General features: G+C 39.9%; 1 protein-coding gene across 1 annotated transcript in view; it reads left to right on the forward strand.

Moving 5' to 3' along the window:
* The first annotated feature begins 6,488 nt into the window (after positions 1-6,488).
* Positions 6,489-20,206, forward strand: part of znf106b (zinc finger protein 106b) — a 55,343-nt gene continuing 41,625 nt past the window's right edge. The window contains exons 1-5 of the mRNA XM_088325051.1: positions 6,489-6,568; positions 9,162-9,208; positions 9,523-9,584; positions 11,215-11,418; positions 14,494-15,267. Of these exons, the coding sequence (XP_088181177.1) occupies positions 9,206-9,208; positions 9,523-9,584; positions 11,215-11,418; positions 14,494-15,267 (1,043 nt within the window). The 5' untranslated portion in view covers positions 6,489-6,568; positions 9,162-9,205. The remainder of the gene's footprint in view (positions 6,569-9,161; positions 9,209-9,522; positions 9,585-11,214; positions 11,419-14,493; positions 15,268-20,206) is intronic.

The raw sequence follows: 20,206 nt of genomic DNA on the forward strand, positions 1-20,206 counted from the left end.
GTGATTTCAAGGTTCTCTTAGTATTGTACAAAATCATACATGGACTTGCTCCCTCTTATCTTTCAGATCTGATTTGCCCCTATGTCCCGGTCCGAAGCCTACGATCTGAGAGTGCCGGTCTTCTGGTGATCCCAAGAGCAAAGAAGTGTTCTGCTGGTTCGAGAGCGTTCTCCATCCAGGCACCGGTGCTGTGGAATGCTCTGCCCCCTGAGATCCGATCTGCAACCTCAGTGGAAATGTTTAAATCTAAACTTAAAACTCACTTCTACTCCATAGCATATGAATAACCTACTCTTCTTGTTGGCTGAAAAATAGTCCGTGTAATATAGTGTAATAATCTGTGAAGCCCTTTGACACTCTTCGTGATTTAGGGCTATACAAATAAAAATGACTTGACTTGACTTAACTTCTTCCAGCACCTGTCCATGCAACCTTATTTCTAACACCATGCCCACTCCATCCCGTGAACACTTCATCACTTCACTCTTCCCAACATTCACACATGACTTACGCCTATCACACACTCTTCCAAAGTCCATTACCAACCTTCTTATTTTTTTTCTCAGTCATAAGCTCTGTGTCATCTGCAAACAACAACTGGCATACCTGCCACACTTTTCCAATGTTTTCCATCATCTCTACACCTCTGCCAAATACTCTTACATTCACCTCTCTCACCACTCCATCTATGTACATATTAAACAGCCATGGCGACATCATAAACCCCTTTCTCACACCAGTCAACACAGGGAACCACTCACTTGTCTCACTCCTTACCCTTACCCATGCTCTGCTGTTCACATAAAAACCCTTCAATGCTTCCAACAACTTTCCACCCGCTCCATACAGTACCATCCCCTGCCACAATGCCTCTCTATCAACTCTGTCATACACATTTTCCAAGTCCATGAAAGCCAAGCAAACCTGTCTTACTGAAAAGAAAAAAAACTCATCCAAACATCTTTTTCCTTTCCTGAAACCAGTACCCCTCCAACACCACCTCATCTGTTCTTCCTCTCACTCTCTTAATTGAGACTCTCCCTTACAGCTTACCCGGCACAGACAACAAACTAATACCTCTCGAATTGCTACTTTCATAATTATCACCTTTACCCTTATACAATGGCACAACACATGCACTACACCAATCAACAGGAACCACTCCACATAAAAAGCGTACATTCAACAAGCATACTTACCAGTCAATCATCGCGTTGCAATCTTTCTTCAAGCATTCAGTTGTACAGCCAGTAATTATCTTAGAGAAAAACGATGCTTTAGCTGAGGCAAGAGCTACTTTATATCTTTCTATTTCAGCAAGCTGTCACACCAGGCTAGTCGGATGACCTTTAGCTTTGTAGTGTGCTATTTCCGTTCAAGTTTCCTGCAACCTTGTTTGAGTTACCTTGTCTCTTTAGTAAACCAAGGTGTATGCTTCTTTGGTTGAAATTTATGGCGTAGGGGCGCCACAGAGTCAAGAACATTATTAAAGTCGTTTGTAAGTGAGTCAACAGGCCCAATATACAAAGGGAAGGCCGCAGTTACCGTAGTTAATAGTTTTTTAAAGCGAATGCCGTTTCAGTGCGGATATTGGGCAACTAATACCTAAATTTTCCTTATCACAGTAAACATTAAACAGCATCTCACACTTAAGATGGTGATCAGAGATAGCATTGGGATACGGTAACACGGCTACCACAACCCGGGTCGGAGCAAGGTCTAGAGAACTCCCATCTTTATGAGTGGGCACATTAACTATTTCATTAAAACCAAACGTCTCAATCAGTGACTTAAAAGCAACCAAAAGTGAATTAGATGGAGAGTTTATGTGAATATTAACATCACCAATAATTACTACCTTGTCCGCATTAGTTACTAAGTCTGTTAACATTTCCGAAAATTAATCCCAAAAAATTGAATATGGTCCAGGTGTGCGATACACAAACAACTACATAAATTAGTGGGGACATTGAGGACCACATAACAATTGCTCCAAACATTTTAAAAACAGTAGAGGTACTGGGAGTAAATTTCAGCATACTTTCCGATATATAAACAACACCGCCACCTTTCTTGCACGGTTGTGCCAAATGCCAATTCACAAAGTTAGGGGGCGAAGCCTCATTTATCAATACAAACAAAAAAAAAATCAAGGAACTATTGTTTGTTTTGGTTTAAGTCAAACATTAGTTGTGTTGAAATATTTAATAGTTTTATTAAATTTTTATCAGAATTTGGAACAAAAATTCTTTGTTTCTTTTTGCATTATTGAAAATCCTCACGCCAATGTTTAAGTTTTCACAGCAAATATCTGTTATCCTGCCTCCTCTTATTTCTATAATCGGCATCGTACCTTAAACACCCATATCAGATTATCCCTAGTGTCTTTCCCTATTTTACTTAAGACCTACGCTTTTTATGTGAATTTGTCCCCTTCAATGCAAAATCTACGTCTTTGCCTCTTATTGCCAACAATCATCCCGCATCCCTACTTCAGTAAACCAATAAAGGTTGTTGGCCCCATTATTAAACGGAGCAGGAGCTGTCCACTGCCTTAAATCCCTCTTCAAAAAGCTGTGTACGCATTGCAAAGCCTGCTTATGTCAGCCGCGCGCATACCTAAGACTTATAACATTGGTAAAATGGCGGCGCCCTCTGTTGGCTGTGGCTGCATCGGCTCGCTACAACGGGTCAGGTGTATCAACATTTCGTTCTGTGTACATTGTTACAAAGAATGACAATACAAAGGAAATTATTATTATTATTATTAATATGGACATAATTTTTGGGTAAAGCCAATCTGCTCTAACGTTTTGATATTGACTTTATGTTTGTGATTATTTAAAAAAGAATTATTGACGTTACGTCATTTAATTTTTCAGTACAATGTGCTTTGACTTGGTCAGTCAAAAAATGTTAAAATTTTTAGGATTTGTTATTTAGTTTTGAATTTCAGATCCACTATAAATCTATTCCGTTACAGTTAATAAAGCTACTCCTTGTTGTAAGGTGTTCCATATTTCTTATACGGTAATAAGGATAGTGTTACGCACTGGGATACGTTAAACAATTTTATAAATTGTACTATTTTATGTTGGAGGGGGCATGACAGAAAATAATTGAGAAGCACTGTGTTAATGCAACATTGCTGTGAAATTCTGTATGGAAATGTTTTTGCGTTTTGTTTAACAAAGCATTTAAGAAGATATCTTGCCACTCCCTAACTACCTATTTCTTTTACAGTCATGGCAACATATGCACCCAACTGTAGCACGGGCCCAAAAAAGAAGCACAAAACACAGACTTCTTACTGTATTTTGTGTCGAGAGATGCATTCAAAGAGAGTAAGTGTCTCTGCTGGATGTATTTAATTATTGTTGTCATCAACTAGGAGCAATCAGATTTTGTACGGGTGCATTAAATCCTTGAAAATGCTTCAATTTTAATGTGTTTTCAAGGATTGAAAAGTGCTTGAAGTTTGGGTGTAAACGCTTGAAATTGTTGCCTTGTTTCCCAACAAGTCTGCTTAAAAATGGTGTGGACACTGCTTCACCTTTCCACTGCATTTCTTCTTCCCTCATGATTAACAACAGCTGGCATTAGTTTGTTTGGCATTGCCCTGTGAAGCGTCAGCGCCCCCATTGGGTCGCACCCAAGAGAACATATGCACGCTATACCTAAACAGGGCACTATGAAATGTACAATAGTACAAGGATAACGTATCAATTATTAGCATTTATCATAAGCCATGCAAAATATTAAGGTAGCGTTTCCCAGTCCTATATTGTAATAGGAAGAACTTCCTGCAAATTAAAATGTAAACTACATTTTTACCCAACACCAATACGAAGAGGGATTTGGTTCAAGGTATTTATTCACGTATTGTTCAAATCCACAAAATTTGCGATGTACTCAAGATCCCAAAAATGTTTCTTGATAAATGAACACGTAAGACCTTTACTCATATGTAAATCACAGATATATTTGTGCTCTGCCAAAAACATGATTTACCCACCCAGGATTTCTTCTTTTAGTGGTAATGGTTAAATTGAAAAAAATGCTTTAAAAGTCCTTAAAGGGACAAGGTGTAATATTTACAGCTTTCTAGTGGTACAAAACATTTATTTAAATAATGGGTAAAAATAACATCGTTAAATTTTATTAAAATCATATGTCAAGAATTTTCTTTTTTTTTTTTTTTTTTACAACGTGGAATCTCCACTTAGGTTTTCCCTGCCGCCACATTGGCAGTGTATTCACGATCCCTTGCTCGTATCAGGCAACACAGTGCCATCTAGTGGTCAAATGTTTGACATTGGGGCTCTAGTCAAGTCAAGTCATTTTTATTTGTATAGCCCTTAATCACAAAGACTCTCAAAGGGCTGCACAGGTTATTGCACAGACTATTATTTTAGACTATTATTTCACCATCCCCTGATCTGAAACCAACATTAGGGAAAGGAAAAACTCAAAAACCCCAACATGAGGAAAATTAAGAAACCTTGAGAAGGGACCGCACATGTGGTAATCCCCCTTTCAGGATGACCAGGCTGCAATGGATGTTGCAATTACAAATAGATATTGTCAACGAAAAAAAAATATAGGTTGTTCATATGCGATAGAGTAGAAGTGTGTTTTAAGCTTAGATGTAAACATTTCCACTGAGGTTGCAGATTGGATCTCAGGGGGAAGAGGATTTCACAGCACTGGTGCCCGGATGGAGAACGCTCTCAAACCAGCAGAACACTTCTTGGCTCTTGGGATCACCAGAAGACTGGCGCTCTCAGAACGAAGGCTTCGGACCTGAACATAGGGGGAAATCTGATCTGAAAGATAAGAGGGAGCAAGTCCATGTATGATTTTGCATAATATTAAGAGAACCTTGAAATCACATCTTAGGCTAACAGGGAGCAAATGCAGGTCAGCCAAAATCGGCGTGATGTAATCAGACTTTTTTGTCCTAGTTAAAAGCCTCGGTGCAGCATTTTGTACCAGCTGAAGACTCTTGATTCTGGACTTCGGGAGACTGGAGAGTAGTGCATTACAGTAATCGAGACGGGAGGTAACAAACGCATGAATTATAATTTCCGCATCCGACTGAGACAGTATTGAACGGATTTTAGCAATGTTGCAAAGATGGAAGAAAGCTGTTCTAGTAATTTTCTTCACATGTGTTTGAAAGGACAGATCAGGGTCAAATATGACACCTCAATTTTTAACTGAGTCACTCTGTGTGATGTGACATTTGTCGATGTTCACAGCAGTTTTTGAGAATAAGTCACGGCATTTAGATGGACCAATAACTAACATTTCGGTCTTTTCAGAGTTAAGACGCAAGAAATTGAGTGACATCCACTCTTTTATCTCAGTGAGGCAGGCCTCCAAATTTCTACAATTTAGTGTGGCAGATCCCTCCAATGGAAGACATAGTTGAGTGTCATCTGCATAGCAATGGAAACTGATATTATACTTGCAAATAATATAATGGAAGCATGTAAATGCTGAAAAGAAGGGGCCAAGTACTGGACCCTGAGGAACACCACAGGTAACACTAAAGGGTTCAGATGTCATTTCGCCATATTTATCACAGTGCGTCCTATCTGAGAGGTAGGATCGGAACCATGAGAGGACGGTTCCTGAGAGACCAATCCATTTTTCCAACCGTTCTAGTAAGATATTATGGTCCACTGTGTCAAAAGCAGCACTAAGGTCCAGCAGCAGCAAAAGTGATGAAGCGCCCAGAGTCCATTGCCAGTAGAAAATCATTGGTTACCTTAATCAGAGCTGTCTCAGTAGAGTGGTTAGCCCTGAATCCTTTTTGCATTGATTTAAAAAGATTGTTCTCGAATATAAAATCATTTAGCTGCTGTGCCACTATTTTTTCAAGTACTTTAGAAAGAAACGGTAGGTTTGACACAGGTCTGTAATTAGATAAGCTTTCTGGATCAAGGTTGGGTCGTTTCAGTGTAGGTTTAATAACAGCTTACTTAAAAGCTGCTGGAACTACACCTGAGGAGAGTGATATGTTTATAATATTTAGAACTGAAGGTCCAATGACCCCCAAAAAGACCTTTAATAAGCGAACCCAGAAGTGTGTCGAACCGGCAAGTCGTCGGTTTGGCCGTATTCACCACCTGTTTAAGATTATTGCGTGACATATCACTAAATCGGGACAAATTCCCTGGACAGCCACCATGTCGTGCATCTATAGATTTCAGCCCTTTAGTATTTGTTGTATTAACACTGTCTTTAGAAATTTCTTCCTGTATGCATTGAATCTTCTTATTAAAGAAGACTATAAAGTCATGGGCTGAATGGTTAGAACTATCTGGGATAATCTGTTGCCTTGTTAGCGATGCTACAGTGTCGAAAAGGATTTTGGGGTTATTCTTTTGTGACGCAATCACCATCGAAAGGTAGGCTGATTTTGCAGAGGCAAGGGCTGCTTTATACTTTAACAAGCTGTCATTCCAGGTTTGACGGAGAACTTCAAGCTTAGTACCGCGCCATTTTCTTCCAGATTTCCTGCATTTTCGTTTAAGGGATCTAGTTTCATCAGTAAACCAAGGTGTGCGTCTTTTAGATCGTGATTTAAGCCGTATGGGCGCTACTGAATCAGGACACTAGCCAGAGTAGCATTAAACTCATTCATGAGTGAGTTGATAGAGCCTTTATATAAAGGAAACAACGCAACTGCTCCTGAAAGAAGATCAGAGAGCTCAGAAACTGTGCCAGTGCTTATATTGAGTCTGCTAAATTCTTCAGCTTTTTTAATACTACATTTAGCTAGCACCTCAAATGTAACTAAATAATGATCAGAAATAACAGTAGTACACGGTAACACCGTCATGTTTGAGGTGGAAACTCCTCGAGTCAGAACCAAGTCTAGCGTGTTTCCATCTTTATGAGTTGGCAAATCAACCAGTTGAGTAAAACCACATCTTCGTGTCCTTCTCTGCCATTTCACCGATGTAGCTCCTTTAGCTTCACACACTTCCCAGCGCGACTACCCCGCTTCTGTTTTCGGTCTCTACGCCGTGTTCGTCGCTTCGTAAGTAGGGCTGCCGACCACGGAGATCTCGGATCTCTTTGTAACTCGTTCGGGATATCAAAGTTGGTATAAAAAGTGCCCGAAAAGTCGAAATTTAGACGCCCACCCAATTGAATAAGTTCCTACCGACTATAAGTATTATTGGCCACGCATGTGTCCAGAAAATAGAACAAAAACGACAAGAGAACGGTAATAAATAGAAGATTAGCTGGAGAGCAACTAGCTGCAGCATCCATGCGTGCCGCTATGTTTGATTTAAAAAAACAAAAACAAAAAAACTCTTAACAGTATGACTAATATAAGCATTTACTCAATTTAGACCTTTTCTCGACTTCTTGTGTATTATTTTACCTCTATATGTCACTGTACTGGACTGTCTCAGAAAATTAGAATATTGTGATAAAGTTCTTTATTTTCTGTAATGCAATTAAAAAAACAAAAATGTCATACATTCTGGATTCATTACGCATCAACTGAACTATTTCAAGCCTTTTAGTATTTGAATATTGCTGATTTTGGCTTACAGCTGAAAAAAACTCAAAAATCCTATCTCAAAATATTAGAATACTTCCTCAGACCAAGTAAAAAAAATAATTTTATAACAGCAAAACTAAATCAAACATTTGAAAATGTCCATTGATGCACTCAGTACTTGGTTGGGAATCCTTTTGCACGGATTACTGCATCAATCCGGCGTGGCATGGAGGCAATCAGCCTGTGGCATTGCTGAGGTGTTATTGATGCCCAGGATGCTTCGATAGCGGCCTTCAGCTCATTTGCATTTGTAGGTCTGGTGTCTTTCATCTTCTTAACTATACCCCACAAATTCTCGATGGGGTTCAGGTCAGGGGAATTAGCAGGCCAATCAAGGACAGTGATGCCATGGTCAGTGCACCAGTTACTGGTGGTTTTGGCACTGTGGGCAGGTGCCAGATCATGCTGGAAAATGAAATCCTCATCTCCATAGAGCTTTTCAGCAGATGGAAGCATGTAGTGCTCTAAAATCTCTTGGTACACAGTTGCATTTACTCTGGACTTGATGAAACACAGTGGACCAACACCAGCAGCTGACATGGCTCCCCAAACCATTGCTGACTGTGGGAACTTCACACTGGATTTCAAGCAACTTGGATTTTGCTCTTCTCCAGCCTTTCTCCAGACTCTGGCGCCTTGACTTCCAAATGAAATGCAAAACTTGCTTTCGTCTGAAAAGAGGACTTTGGACCACTCTGCAACTGTCCAGTGCTTCTTCTCCATAGCCCAAGTCAGACGCTTCTTCCGTTGTCTTGAGTTCAGAAGTGGCTTGACCATGGGAATACGGCTATTGTAGCCAATTTCCCGGACACGTCTGTGAACTGTGGCTTTTGATACCTGGACTCCAGCTTCAGCCCACTGTCTTTGAAGCTCCCTCAAATTCTGGAAGCGGCTCTTCTTCACAATTTTGTTAAGGCTGCGGTCATCTCTCTTGGTTGTGCAGCGTTTCCGGCCACATTTTTCCATTCCAACAGACTTTTTGTGGATATGCTTTGAAACTGCACTCTGTGAACAGCCTGCTCTTGAGAAATTTCTTTTTGTGTCTTACCCTCCTGATGGAGGGTATCAATGATGGTCCTCTGGACAGCAGTCAGATCAGCAGTGATTTAGTTTACTGAACCAAGCTGAGTGTTTTTAAGGCTCAGGAAACCCTCGCAAGGTGTTTCGAGTTAATTAGATGATTCAGGTGATTAGTTGAATACCCTACTTGTATACTTTTTCATGATATTCTAATATTTTGAGATAGGATTTTTGAGTTTTCTTAAGCTGTAAGCCAAATTCAGCAATATTAAAATAATAAAAGGCTTGAAATAGTTCAGTTGATGTGTAATGAATCCAGAATGTATGACATTTTTGTTTTTTAAATTGCATTACAGAAAATAAAGAACTTTATCACAATATTCTAATTTTCTGAGACAGTCCAGTATTGTGTAGCGCAACCGAAAAAGAGTGCTACAAAACATGATTAATTATACAAATTACGGAGACTTAAAAGTGACCAAATTGCACCATTTTTTTTCTCATTTTTTGCCCAGCCATTAACAAGGTTTTGGTTTTTGAATTTTTCCTTTGGCAGCAAGACTGCGGACAATTAATGTCAGCTTCCTCTATGTGAGCTTCATGGTATGTAAGACAATCACATATTTATTGAAGTATTTAAAATACAATAAACTTTTACATGATAGTGTATTTTTTTTGTGTGTGGTTTTTTTTAATGAATAATGAATGTCACTTTATAAAGTGCATGAATTTTGCCATGACAATTGAAAATGATGTACAAACCTTAAGCTTGAGGGAAGAAGAAACGTTAAAAACAAGAGTATTTATGTTTTGTGTTGTGTTTGCATGTAGTGTCAGTGCCTGTATGTCGTAATACAAAAAGGTGTTGTAAATAATGCAAATACAAACTAATATGTGTATGTGTTTCTCACTTAAAGACAATTAATCCACATATGCATAGTTTGGAACACCACAAAGCGCTGGATTCTATGCTGGGAGGGTAAGTAGTGAATTGTACTTTTGCTGAAATTGTTGAAAAGAGGGCCCTCTGTATGGATCCCTTTTAGTGTTTGAAAACAAGTGTGAGGTAGCCAAGCTCTGTGTGCATTGCTGCGGAAATTATGTTATTTAATGCCACCCGATTGACAGAAAAAGATCGGGGATTGTAACATCTCAAATGGCAACATCTCAAATAAGCATAACATATGTGGGATCAGCAAAACTTTAATTTTAGTGTTGAGAGTCAATTAAAAAAAAAAGCTATATTGGCGCTACACATAGTTGTTTGTGCGAGCCACTGTGGAACTTTTGTGTGCATACCTGTCAATCTTGGCCAATTGCTCCCCTCATAAAAGGTGAGGTGAAGAGTTTGAGGTGTCCTTATAGAGTTTCAAGTTAAATAGTTTCTCTATTAAGTATGTGTTAACAATGCCCAACTGACTTCCAAGAGCCTTTTTATATTTCTTTTCACCTTTCCGCCTATCTGTTTTGATCTTACTTTTCATCATCTGTGTTCCGGCCACGAAGTGCATTATGCTGAAGGGAAAGAGGTTTGGGAGTACAGTGTGTTACACGCTCGTTTGAGGTTTTCTTTAATTGTAGAATGAAAATGGTTAAAGTAAGAAAAGGACCGGTTCAAATATAGTCCAAATGCCAACCTAAACCCCAAAAAAGAATTTAAAAAAGAAAGAAAGAAAGCGTTTATCCAAGCACATCTAAAAATATCACATACTTGCACATGCAACAAAAAGGTGGCAACGATGATGATTTCAGCCAAAAGATGGCTTTAGCAGGTAGAATTATTTGAAGTTACATACACCAGTCCCTCTCATTAAGCGATAATGAACCTTGCAAAACATTGTGGCATCTTTACTCACACCAGGACAGACCATCTAGAACATGGGTGTCCAAATTTTCAGAAAGCGGGCCAGATTCGTCAAGTGAAAATGTGTGAGAGCCGGTTATTCAGCGTGGCATTCTTTGAACAGTCTTTAATTAATTCACCAACCGTGAAAAGTTTGTGAAAGTCCTTGGCAATCAGCTTTGCAACATTGTACTTTGCCTCTGTAGCATTTTCATTTGACTCATTTCACAAAAAAGCGCTTCTGTGCCATTAAAACGGCGTCCAGTTGCTTTACCTTTTCACAGATTTGGTTTCAGTAAGTTGTTTGTAGTTAGCATGTTTTGTCTAGCAGTCTTGATATTATATTCTTTGAAAACAGCCACAGTCTCTTTGCACATTCAATGACTCAGTTGTTGCGGATTTTCATTTACAGTCTTGTCAGAAATGGAGTGGGGTAAATTGGTGGCCAAAGGGCTACTGCCACTATCTATTGAAATGGTGATATATATTTTTTTGTACAAATTACTGTGTACTGAATTCAACATTACTGGCAGGCCAAATGCTGGTGTTGGGTGAAACTTGATCTGGCGCCATTAATTGCCCCCGGGCATGCCTGATCTAGAATAAAAACAAATATTATTTGTGTAAACAATTTTCAGGTGCTTTAAATCCTTGAAAATGCTTAAATTTTAATGATATGTTTTTAGATTCTTTACATTAACCTTTGTTTTTTTATTAGTGAGTCATTTTAAACATGAATATTTTTTTCTCTTTCCCCCTCTGACAGTGTTAACTGTCATGATTGCCAGGCATGTGAAATTTCATCCATGGATCTGAAGCAGTATGCCGTGCACATTGTCACCCCTCAACATGAAACCAAATTTAAGGATCTGATGAACAGTAATAAGAAACCTATCTCGCTTTACGAAACTCTTCCAGAGGAAACCATTGACAAGATCTTACGGAATAACAAGGAGTTAAAAAAGGAGAGGTATGACTTGAACTGGTTGGATTTTTTTTTTTTTAATTTCAGAACTGTAAATTCCGGACTACAAGCAGGTTTTTTTTTTTTTTTTTTTTTTTTTTTTTTTTTTTTTTTTTTTTTTTTTTTTTTTTTTTTTTTTTGCATTTTAAGCAGTGCAATGTACAGTATGATGCGTTTTTTTCATTTTTTGTTTGTTCAGTTCTAAGCCAGCTGGTAGGGGCCTCAGCCGGCGTCTAGCAGCTGGCTTACACTTGGTGCCGACCAAGAAATTGAGGGTTTGTACGGGTGCTTGAAATCCTTGAAAATGTTTTAATTTTAATGTTGTGTTTTCAAGATTTGAAAAGTGCTTGAATTTAGGTGAAGCACTAGTAAATGCTTGAAATTGTGCCATGTTTCTTAGGTTAGGTGTTGGACTAGTGTTAGGAGCTAGAATTGGGGCATTAAATAAGAGTTTAAACTTTGTGGTTCCAAAATAGGCTTGGAACTAGGGTTTGAAGTTAAGTTTAAGGGTCTTTAATAGGTCATTAAACTGAATTTAGGATTCTGAAATAGGGTTGGGGCCTGGGTTTACAACTAGAGTTAGGTGTACGTTTAGGGTTAAGGGTTTAATCTCCATGTTAGGGTTCTAAACTGAATGTAGGGTTCCAGAAAAGGTTTATAGCTAGGGCTACAGTTTAAAACGGGGTTAGGGCTAGGAACTAGGGTTTGAGATCCATGTTTTGTTCTAATTTAGGGTTCCAGAATAGGTGTACAACTAGGGTTGCGGTTTAAAACAGGGTTTGGGCTAGGAACTAGGTTTTGAGCTCCATGTTAGGGTTTTAAACTCAATTTAGGATTCCAGGATACGTTTAGAGCTAGGGTTACAGTTGGGTACATGATTGTGGCTAGGAACTCTTGTTTGAGCTAAACGTTATCGTTTTAAACTGAATGTAGGGTTCCAAAATAGGTTTAGAGCTAGGGTTATGATTTGAAATGGGTTGAGGCCTTAGTACTTGGGTTAGATGTAGAGTTGGGGTAAGACTACAAGTTAGGGATTTAAACTAATTTTTAGGGTTCGAAAATAAGATTGGGGCTAGAGATAGGTTTGAAACTAAGGTTTAGGCTTTTGTTCTTTTTATTAGCGCTTGATTTCTTCTTTTAATGGTAAGAGAAATAATGGAATAGTTGCTTTGAAAGTGCTATAAAAGTGCTTGAATTTGTCCATGAAAAAAAATGTATGAACCCTGGTTTAATTTAAAACAAAGTATTGTGATTTCTGCCAGGTTCTCTATATGTCAGTAAAGAAATTCAATGAAGCGCGTTTAAACGGGGTGAATAATGATGACTCATTTTTTTCTTTCTAACCGTCACCACAGAATACAATTAAAAATCACTGCTTTGGAGTAAGATCACGATCTTGGCAGAATCGGCAGGTAAATGTCTGATGAATATAACAATTGTGCCGCGCTTAGGACACCTGTTAGCGGACTCTGTCTACAACTGTCAATCTCAATCAACTAGTGCAGCAGTCAATATTAAATTGGCATTGACATATACGCAGAAGTGTGACCAAACTATTCTCCAAGCAAAACTCAATTTACTGTACTGACTGTAATTCAGAAGCACGTAACACCACAACGGCCCGTACACTTGCTGGGCCATTGCAAAATGATATAGAGGAGTATTGCTACTACTTCATAAAAATAATTATATACATGGAGACACTTGTTACAAAGGAGGGGTACACGATAATTTTTGGGCTGACAGTTGTCCAACTGTTTCTAATTTGACATCAGTTTTTGGCCTGGTATACCAATAATTAGTCACCTGCAGCCACACAAATATTTTCAACCAACTGCCAATACTTAAATACTCAAAGAATTTATCTATATTGATTTATAAATTTTATATTCATTTGTTAACGCCAGTTAATTTATTTTTGACTGCTATGCTGGTTTATTGAGATTGACGGTTGCGGACACACTCTGCAAATAATTGCGTCACAATGTGTTACTTTTATTGGACATTTCCCCGCCGATTCTGCCAAGATCGCGATTTTACTCCATAGGGACAGTGGAAATCTTGTTCATTCATTCATGCGTATCACTAATTAGATGCATTTGGCTGCCAACGAAAGTCGTAATTAATCGTGCGTTTTTTTTTTCTTTTATGAAAGAAATGGACGGGATTTAGTTAAATACAAGGGTGCTTAAGCCTGCCGCTTGATGTCCAATGCAGCTTGTACAGAAAAAATGTTGAGTTCCTTAAAGGGCCTGTGTGTATTATTAAGCTCCTAGTGGTTAAAAATATTTCATTCATTAAAAAGTACAAAATTACTTTTTTTCATACTCGTAGGTGTAGAAATTTCTCATAAAATGAGGCAAACCTATACGTCAGTCATCTCATTTCTTTGGGAATTCTAAAACGTTTACTTTTTTTCTCAATATTTTTTTGTTCATTTGTTTTTGCCTTTTTCATCATTTCCCCCCCTTCTTTCTTTCCCTTTTCCTTGTTTTCATCTCCTTCATTTCTTGTCCCCTATTTTCTTTCTCTTTTCCTTTTTTTTCTTAAATTTTTTTCCTGTTTTCCTGCTTTTTTCCTATTTTTTGTTCTTTTTCATTCATAATTTTTTTCTTATTTTGTTTTGCTTTCGTTTTTCTTGCTTTTTTCCTTTTAACTTTTTGCACTTCTTACTTTTCCTTATTTCTGTTTCTTTTTTCCCTTTTCTTTTTTTCCATCCTTTTTCCCCATTTTTCTTTTTTGTTGTTCTGTTCCTTTTCCCCCCCCTTTTTTCTCTTATTTTTGCCTTTTTGATTCTTTTTTTCTTTTCAAAAGGCTAGGCAAAAAAAATAAAAACTCCGAGGTGCTTTGAAATCAAAATTATTATCATTATCATCGAAAATAGTGCGGTTTGGTCATTTGAGTCTCCATTATTTTTTAATCTTATTAATTGTTTTAGCTTGCACTACACCATAGAGTGACATCTTGTGGTCAAACATTATACACTGCCCCTTTAAATTTACGCATGTGACTTTTAATCTGGTGCGCTCTGTTATCCAGAATTTATGTCACTCTTAATTCACAGCACTGTTAAATTTGCAGGCAAAGGGATAAAGTCAAGGAGAAAAAAAAGCAGAAACAGACTTCAAAAAGGACACAAGCGACAGAGAACTGGGCGTTTCAGAACCAGACCGCGCGGCAAAGACCCAGCGGACCGCAACAGACGAAGCATCAGTTCCCTGGTCTATTAGCATCCCATCAGCCGGCGCTAGGCCCTCAGCAGAGAAAAAAACACCCACCTTTCACCCAAAATCCCCAAGGTCCACAGAATCAGCCGGTCTCGCATCACTTTGGTCAAAGATACAGTTTGCGGCAGTGCTACCCAGTGGATCGTTTCAACAAATACCAGCCCAGGGAGACTGTTTACTTCACTGACGATCAACTGCCAGCTAACAGGAGCATCCACTTTGACCGGAATGAGCGCCGTGCGCAGTTTCGACCGGGCCCCAAAACGGTTCTGGTCCAAGACAGGGGCGTCAACTCCATAGTGAAGCAGATCCGAAGGGAGTTCGGCATCCGGGAACCATGCAGGGCAGAGCGCGAGGCCCGTAAACAAGGCGCCGAGAACCTATGCCATAACACGGAACCTGGGACACCCCCTGGTAAAAACGAACCCGTGGGCGCCACGTCCGAGCAACAGCCTGGGTCAAAAACTAAAGTTCGTATTGCTCACAAACCAGCAGCCATTCAAAATTCAGGAAAGGAGGGGGTGACTCCTAAGAGCCCCTCTGTAACAGAGGGCACGTTTCAGGAATACTGGAGGAAGGTTTATAATGAGACGAAAACCAAGCACAAGAAGAATGAAGAGAGGCCCAGGTTAGCATTACATTATCACTGTCATTTTTTAATCTCCTGTGCTACTTCACAAGGTTTGTAAGGGTATTGAAATCCTTGAAAATGCAATTTTAATGCTGTGTTTTCATGGTGTGAAAAGTACTTGAATTTTAGGTGAAGCGCTTATACCGTAAATTCCGGAGTATAGAGCGCACCTGATTATAAGCTGCACCCACCACATTTTAAGAGGATAACCGCTTTTGTACTTACACAAGCCGCACCTGTATATAGGCCGCTACGCCCACATTAAAATATGTATCTTGATCACGAAATTAACCCAGACCTTACTTTGAGTCCCGCGATTTTGACTGAACATAAAGTACACAGTTCAAAAACCACAGCCGGCAAAATGAACGAAAATTGATACCGGTAGTTAAGATTTAAAGCAGACCTGCAGAGTCCGAGTACCGTTAAAAGTAATCCAAGGAAAAAAAGTGTATATTTCCAAAGGTAAGGGTGGGAAAAATATATATCCACTATTTTCTGCTGTGTCCACAAACACTCACCTTTGCCGGTCCCCACTTCCCGTCATCCCCCGCGTCTGTTACGCCCCTTCTTTTTAATTGGTCAGTGCAAGACTTATCAGAATAAGTGTCCAAAATAAATACAAATAAATACATTACAAAAATATACAGTTGCAAATACATATTATACATGGTTACACATATTCACAAAGAAAGACGGTACACCGAGAGAGTTTTCAAAGCTTTAATAATAATATAACTTACATCCCAAACCGTGCCTGTGAAGGGTAGCAAAACGCTTCTAGGAACACGCTCGCAAAACAGTAATCGGGCCTGTTAAAGAAAATGTACGGTACTAGTAGAAGTCACGGTAAACCATCTTCATCTTCCTCCTTATAACTGACGCCATCTAGGTCGTCTTCCCCAGTAAGGGAAAGAGACCTTATCATATAGACCAAGTCCCACGCTCCCTTATTCAAAAACACGCTAGCACACGCTCCCAAAGCAAAGTTTACGTGCAGTAGCTCTGTTTTGTTCTTTATCGGACTGCTCGATTGTGTTTAGCTTGCAAGCTGCGTCATGTGCCTTGACCTCGAGCGCCGCTGGCGGCTGTTAGAAAAATTACATAAATTGGCCGCATAGCTGAATAAGCCGCAGGGTTGAACGTTCGGGAAAAAAGTAGCTGCTTATAGTCCGGAATTTACGGTACATTCATTTTGGGGTTCCAAAACTGGATTGGAGCTAGGTTTAGAAAGGTTTAGGCTCCTTATTAGGTTATTAAACAGATTTTTTTTTTTTTTTAATGGTAATGGAAGAAATGGATAATTTGTTTGAATGTCTTTAAAAAGCGCTTGATTTTGGCCATGAAAAATATCTACAAACCCTGCCATTTATAATATATATATAATGTATATGTTTATATATATATATATATATATATATATATATAATGTATATGTTTATATATATATGTATATATATATACAGGGAGTGCAGAATTATGAGGCAAATGAGTATTTTGACCACATCATCCTCTTTATGCATGTTGTCTTACTCCAAGCTGTATAGGCTCGAAAGCCTACTACCAATTAAGCATATCAGGTGATGTGCATCTCTGTAATGAGAAGGGGTGAGGTCTAATGACATCAACACCCTATATCAGGTGTGCATAATTATTAGGCAACTTCCTTTCCTTTGGCAAAATGGGTCAGAAGAGGGACTTGACAGGCTCTGAAAAGTCAAAAATAGTGAGATATCGTGCAGAGGGATGCAGCACTCTTAAAATTGCCAAGCTTCTGAAGCGTGATCATCGAACAATCAAGCATTACATTCAAAATAGTCAACAGGGTCGCAAGAAGCGTGTAGAAAAACCAAGGCGCAAAATAACTGCCCGTGAACTGAGAAAAGTCAAGCGTACAGCTGCCAAGATGCCACTTGCCACCAGTTTTGCCATATTTCAGAGCTGCAACATCACTGGAGTGCCCAAAAGCACAAGGTGTGCAATACTCAGAGACATGGCCAAGGTAAGAAAGGCTGAAAAACGACCACCACTGAACAAGACACACAAGCTGAAACGTCAAGACTGGGCCAAGAAAAATCTCAAGACGGATTTTTCTAAGGTTTTATGGACTGATGAAATGAGAGTGAGTCTTGATGGGCCAGATGGATGGGCCCGTGGCTGGATCGGTAAAGGGCAGAGAGCTCCAGTCCGCCTCAGACGCCAGCAAGGCGGAGGTGGGGTACTGGTATGGGCTGGTATCATCAAAGATGAGCTTGTGGGGCCTTTTCGGGTTGAGGATGGACTCAAGCTCAACTCCCAGTCCTACTGCCAGTTTCTGGAAGACACCTTCTTCAAGCAGTGGTACAGGAAGAAGTCCGCATCCTTCAAGAAAAACATGATTTTCATGCAGGACAACGCTCCATCACACGCATCCAAGTACTCCACAGCGTGGCTGGCAAGAAGGGGTCTAAAAGAAGAAAAACTAATGACATGGCCTCCTTGTTCACCTGATCTGAACCCCATAGAGAACCTGTGGTCCCTCATCAAATGTGAGATTTACAAGGAGGGAAAACAGTACACCTCTCTGAACAGTGTCTGGGAGGCTGTGGTTGCTGCTGCACGCAATGTTGATCGTGAACAGATCAAAGCACTGACAGAATCCATGGATGGCAGGCTTTTGAGTGTCCTTGCAAAGAAAGGTGGCTATATTGGTCACTGATTTGTTTTTGTTTTGTTTTTGAATGTCAGAAATGTATATTTGTGAATGTTGAGCTGTTATATTGGTTTCCCTGATGAAAATAAATAATTGAAATGGGTATACATTTGTTTTTTGTTAAGTTGCCTAATAATTATGCACAGTAATAGTCACCTGCACACACAAATATCCTCCTAAAATAGCTAAAACTAAAAAAGCCCCACTCCAACTTCCAAAATATTCAGCTTTGATATTAATGAGACTTTTGGGTTCATTAAGAACATGGTTGTTGTTCAATAATAAAATTAATCCTCAAAAATACAACTTGCCTAATAATTCTGCACTCCCTGTATGTATATAGTGTCCAGACGGATCACCACCTTATCGTGGTGGGGCGCTTTGTGTGTCTCCATGACCCCTAGAGCTATGTCGGCGGGAGTCTCGTACTCCTGGCAGGGTTACCCAAGCCGAACAGTTCGAAGGGTAGAGTCCAGACTAAGAGTGATCCCAAAAGCTGGTGGCGGCACGCTTTGAGGCGGTTTCCCACAGACCTGGATCCCGGCAGCCGCCTGCAGTTGTAGGAAGATGCCGGTCGTATAGGGTCTCCCTTGCCACTGGAACCATCTTCTTTACAATCAAGATAGTGGCGTTGGGGAAAGCACACCCCTTACGCCACTTTAAAAACCATCATTGCGCAGGTATCCTCTTTTACCTGAGTCTCCGACCACAAAAGTCTGGCAACGATGGAGTATCCAGTGACGGGAGCAGGTTTGAATGAGCTGGAAGCTCTTAGCTGGACCTCTGCACGTCAGCGGCACAGGGCAAGGGTCGTTAGCAGCTGGGATTGAGTGGCACCTCTTTCCGGCAGACCCCTGTGCGTCTGAGCAGCACTATTTAGTGGCCGCACTGCTCACCCCAATTGGAAAAGGTTGCCTAAAGATTGCCCACTCAGCACAGTACCCGGACAGGAAACCGCGCCTGTCGGGACATTCCACTATGCGGTCGAAAAGCAATAGCATTTAGAATTGCAGCATGGAACATAAGGACACTCCTGGATACCAGTCTGGACAGACCACAGCGCAGAACAGCACTCATTGCCAACGAGCTGAAGGGCTATAATGTGGATGTGGCAGCGTTCAGCGAGACCAGACAACTTGAGGAAGGCTCACTCAATGAAGAGGGAGAGGGTTATACATTCTTTTGGAAGGGATACCCCATGAGTGGACACCATCTTCACGGAGTTGGTTTTGCAATTCAGAACACCCTACTGCTGAAGCTCACAGAGTCACCAGTGGGTGTCAGTGAAAGACTAATGACTCTTCGCATCCCACTTGCAAAATGCAGACATGTCACATTAGTTAGTGCCTATGCACCAACACTGCCATCGAATGATGAAGAGAAGGATCGCTTCTACCAGACACTCGATGACATCCTCAGTCACATCCCGAGGAATGACAAAATCATGCTGCTTGGTGATCTCAATGCAAGAGTCGGAAAGAACTTGCAAAACTGGAATGGTGTGATTGGTACCGCATGATTCTGACAAAGGTCAGATTGCATGTCCGGCCCCTAGCACGTCAGGTTGGTTCAAAGAGGAAGACACTCAACTGAACCAAACTCTCCAGTAGCGACACCCTTGACAACTTCCGTTGCTCTCTAGCTGAGAGGCTGGCAAACATTGAGCAGCTGGTCATCTCACAGGCTGGGATGGATGAGAAGTGGACCTATATACAGGACTGTCTCAGAAAATTAGAATATTGTGATAAAGTTCTTTATTTTCTGTAATGCAATTAAAAAAACAAAAATTTCATACATTCTGGATTCATTACACATCAACTGAACTATTTCAAGCCTTTTATTATTTTAGTATTGCTGAATTTGGCTTACAGCTTAAGAAAACTCAAAAATCCTATCTCAAAATATTAGAATATCATGAAAAAGTATACAAGTAGGCTATTCAACTCATCACCTGAATCATCTAATTAACTCAAAACACCTTGCGAGGGTTTCCTGAGCCTTAAAAACACTCAGCTTGGTTCAGTAAACTAAATCACAAGTATGGGGAAGACTGCTGATCTGACTGCTGTCCAGAGGACCATCATTGATACCCTCCATCAGGAGGGTAAGACACAAAAAGAAATTTCTCAAAGAGCATGCTGTTCACAGAGTGCAGTTTCAAAGCATATCCACAAAAAGTCTGTTGGAAGGGAAAAATGTGGCCGAAAACGCTGCACAACCAAGAGAGATGACCGCAGCCTTAAC

The sequence above is a fragment of the Urocampus carinirostris genome, chromosome 20 (genome assembly GCF_059441175.1).
Source record: "Urocampus carinirostris isolate Australia breed hairy pipefish chromosome 20, RoL_Ucar_1.0, whole genome shotgun sequence".
NCBI lineage: Eukaryota > Metazoa > Chordata > Actinopteri > Syngnathiformes > Syngnathidae > Urocampus > Urocampus carinirostris.